The sequence below is a fragment of the Cucurbita moschata genome, unplaced genomic scaffold, assembly GCF_002738365.1.
Source record: "Cucurbita moschata cultivar Rifu unplaced genomic scaffold, Cmos_1.0 Cmo_Scf00001, whole genome shotgun sequence".
Lineage (NCBI taxonomy): Eukaryota > Viridiplantae > Streptophyta > Magnoliopsida > Cucurbitales > Cucurbitaceae > Cucurbita > Cucurbita moschata.
The window spans coordinates 4541235-4544665 of record NW_019268517.1 but is presented as its reverse complement, the minus strand read 5'-3'; the positions used below and the strand labels follow the sequence as shown (position 1 = coordinate 4544665).

Sequence of the window (3431 nt, the reverse complement as noted above, 5' to 3'; positions counted from 1 at the left end):
AAAAAAAAAAAAAAAAAAAAAAAAAAAAAAAAAATGAAAAACATCTGCTTAAGATTCTTGAGTTCAATGGAATTCTCCCCTCGCAGTATTCTTTCTACTTTAGTTATTTGTTTTGGTGTACTTTTGATTAAGGGTCTAAATCAACATCTAATATCAGAGCTAGGATGTCAAAACAAATGTTATCACCGTAAAAAGTCGCCAAAGGAGATGTGACAACAATAAAGATCAGAAAGGAGGGAAGTGTAACGCTTCAAATACTCGTTACTCACAAAGAGTAACTATGCAACATGATTGATTAAGATGTGTTATTTTATAGGCACAAAGCGTATGGGATGCCATCAAGCATGATGACAAAATTAAGAAGCTTAAGGATAGGATGACTCTTGCTGTCATCTACCAAGCAGTCTAAAGAACGTTGTTCTCATGTTGGCAAAGAAGAACTTGATAAAGGCAGTGTGGGAGACGCTAGAAACAAGGCATATGGGAGTTGAACAGGTCAAGGAAGCAAAGATGCAGATCTTGAAGAGTCAGTTCGAGGCTATTTGTATGAAGGATGGTGAGTCAATAGAAAACTTTGTCATGAAGTTGATGATGATCTTCACCGACATCCATTCGTTAGGCAAAAAGGTGGAGGAGATCTTTGTCGTCAAGAAGTTCCTTGAGCAGTCCCCCTAGATTTATACAGATTGCTGCCTCTATTGGACTGTTTAGCGACCTCAAGAACATGTTCGTTGAGGAGGTAGTTGGTTGTCTTAAGGTTCATAAGGAGAGACTTCATGCTTGTAACGACAAAGAGAATGGGAAGTACCTCTTACTAACATAGCTCGCGTGAACAAAAAAGAAAGATGTAGTTGATTCTTCTTTTTCAAGTATGAATGGACGTGACGACCACAACAAAGAAATCAAAGGTTGTGGTCGTGGTCGTGGTTATGGACGTGGCAGCAAAGGAGGTCATTACAAAAAGGAACACGATGAGGCAAACTTCACGTATGACAAAAAGCCTGCACTAATGTTAGCTGAGAAGATGCCTAACCTGTTGATGTTGAATGAAGAAAAGGTTATGGTAAACCGAGAGATGGAGAAGACCAAGCAAAGACCATCATGTGGTACTTAGACAACGGAGTGAGCAACTACATGACCGGAGATCAAGCAAAGTTCAAGGAACTTGATGAGAAGTTCATTAGAAATATGAAGCTTGGCAACGGATCAATTGTACCGATCGAAGGCAAATGATTCATCTTGTTCCAATGCAAAAATGGTGATCAACTTTTACTGACCAAGGTATATTACAACCCGACCTTGAAGAGTAATATTATTAGCCTTGTCAAATGACAAAAGGAGGCAGCATAGTGAAGTTCGTAGGGTCGTTATTCAAGATATTAAATGGAGCTCTGTTGATGAAGGTAAAATGGTCAGAAAACTATCTATATAAGATACTAATAAAATACCATCAACATCCTCTAGAATCCATTGGCATTAGTGGCAAAAAAAAAATGGAAGAAAAAAATCAATGGATTGGGAGAAGGAACCAAAGAATAGAGGTAAGAAATAACTTAAAGCTACTTCACATAGAAGCACAATCCACAAGTTGGTGAAATTCATTAAACTTATCATAACCAAGAGTCTTAGAGGAAGTCCACCAAGACAAAAGAAAAATGAAACATCAAACTTTTCATCTCAATCAAAGAGGCTTAGGGCATGCCTAAAAACACAAGAATCCAACGATAACATGGGTGAAAATTACCCACTTATTCAAGCCCTTTCTACTAAATATCCAGTTGATTCATCCAACTTGCTTAAGACTAAGGGAGTCTCCAAAAATCCTAAATACTCTATATTGCTGAAAACTAGAGTTGAAAGAAGAGAGAGGAGTACCTTACCCAAAGGCCTTACTCGGCCTTAGTAAGGGTTGAATGGGTTGAATTGCAGAGATGTGAGAGTCGCTCAAAATGAAGAATCTCGAGTAAAGTCAAGCTTACGAGGAGATTGCGAGTCACTCACCTTAACTTAGTAAAGAAGCTACTAGTCGTCAATTTATGGAACAAGTGTAGGGAGATGGGAGTTAAAGAAGCTACTAGTTGTCAACTTATGGAACTAAGTTTTGGGAGATGGGTAGTGTTTTGTTCAAGAGAATTGTTATTGGTTATTAAATCGAAGAGAATTGTTATTGGTTTTCTAGAAGGGGGGAAGTTATTTTTTCTTAAACTGGTTTTATTAATCCCGAAGAATACAACCAGGCATTTGTCTTCCTTCAATCTGCCCTATCCAACATAATTGTTCCTATAGTCAACTTGCATCTAAATAGCTGCAAGATGCTAAAACAAATGGGGCTGTATACAAGGAATAAGAAGGGAAGGAGAAACCCACTCCGTTCATAACTCAAATGGTGAAAAGCCCACGGCTTTCTGTCCCAAAGAGCAAGGGACTCATTTTTTTCATTAATATTGATCTCATGTTATCAATTATATTCCAATTTTAAATCTGAAAATATTAGAAATGCATGAAATGAGATTTAAAAATAAGTACATGTCAAGTTATCAAATTGCCACCAAACTCTCCTAATCTGTATTCTTTCTATTCCTACACACATCTGAAATCATAAAATAGGATTCAAGTCACATATACCAAACACAAATCCAATAAATTAAACCTTTGAATAGCAGAGCCTGAGCTCCAGAGGTATGCCCTAATACACTAGTTGACCATGACCAATCCACAACAATGTCAAGGTAAGACGGGCAGCTCCACCTTATCAAATGAAAAGAAACAGACACGTCCATGTTCAACATGACAATATTTCATTGGTATACCTCCTGATTTTCTTTCAATAACTTCAATATCTGTTTTTGGAGGTGGATATCCCCTATAAAAAAGATTTATATGATAGTAATTAAAGGATCAGATAAACTCGAAACTAAGTAATGCATAGACTTTCACAAAAGAAAGAAACGACACAAGTTGAAGCCTATTGTAGACCCTGATAATGGTGTTATTTAAAGAAGGCAGCCTATTCTTGACCTCATATTGGTGTTATTTCCAGAATGAAACTAAATACTCAGGCGGCTAAAAATGAAGCTGATATATTGAGTAAACAATTTCACAGCCATAGAAATGGTACCAATCTAAGTGTGTTTGACATTCCTTCTAAAAGTCCTTATGGATGACTGAAAAGTGAAAGTGTATGAATGAATAAATAAAGGTACTTAAGAGTGCTTATAGAAAAACTGCTTCCATACCTTACTTTTTCAAAAGGAATACCAAAATACACAATAAGTGTAGTTTACAAATATTTGCACACAAGTTGTAGTGCACATACTATCTTAGGGTCAAAACTATTGTCCTCTAGTTGGTGTTGATGTTGCCATTATTGACATTTAGATTAAGCAAATTATCAAAAAGTAAGTCAGGTGCAATTCTTTTTTTTTTTTTTT

General features: G+C 36.4%; 1 protein-coding gene across 1 annotated transcript in view; it reads right to left on the bottom strand.

Annotated features, from left to right (window-relative positions):
- Positions 1 to 2506: 2506 nt before the first annotated feature.
- Positions 2507 to 3431, bottom strand: part of LOC111446255 (tRNA-splicing endonuclease subunit Sen54) — a 3119-nt gene continuing 2194 nt past the window's right edge. The window contains exon 5 of the mRNA XM_023085019.1: positions 2507 to 2863. Within this exon, the coding sequence (XP_022940787.1) occupies positions 2725 to 2863 (139 nt within the window). The 3' untranslated portion in view covers positions 2507 to 2724. The remainder of the gene's footprint in view (positions 2864 to 3431) is intronic.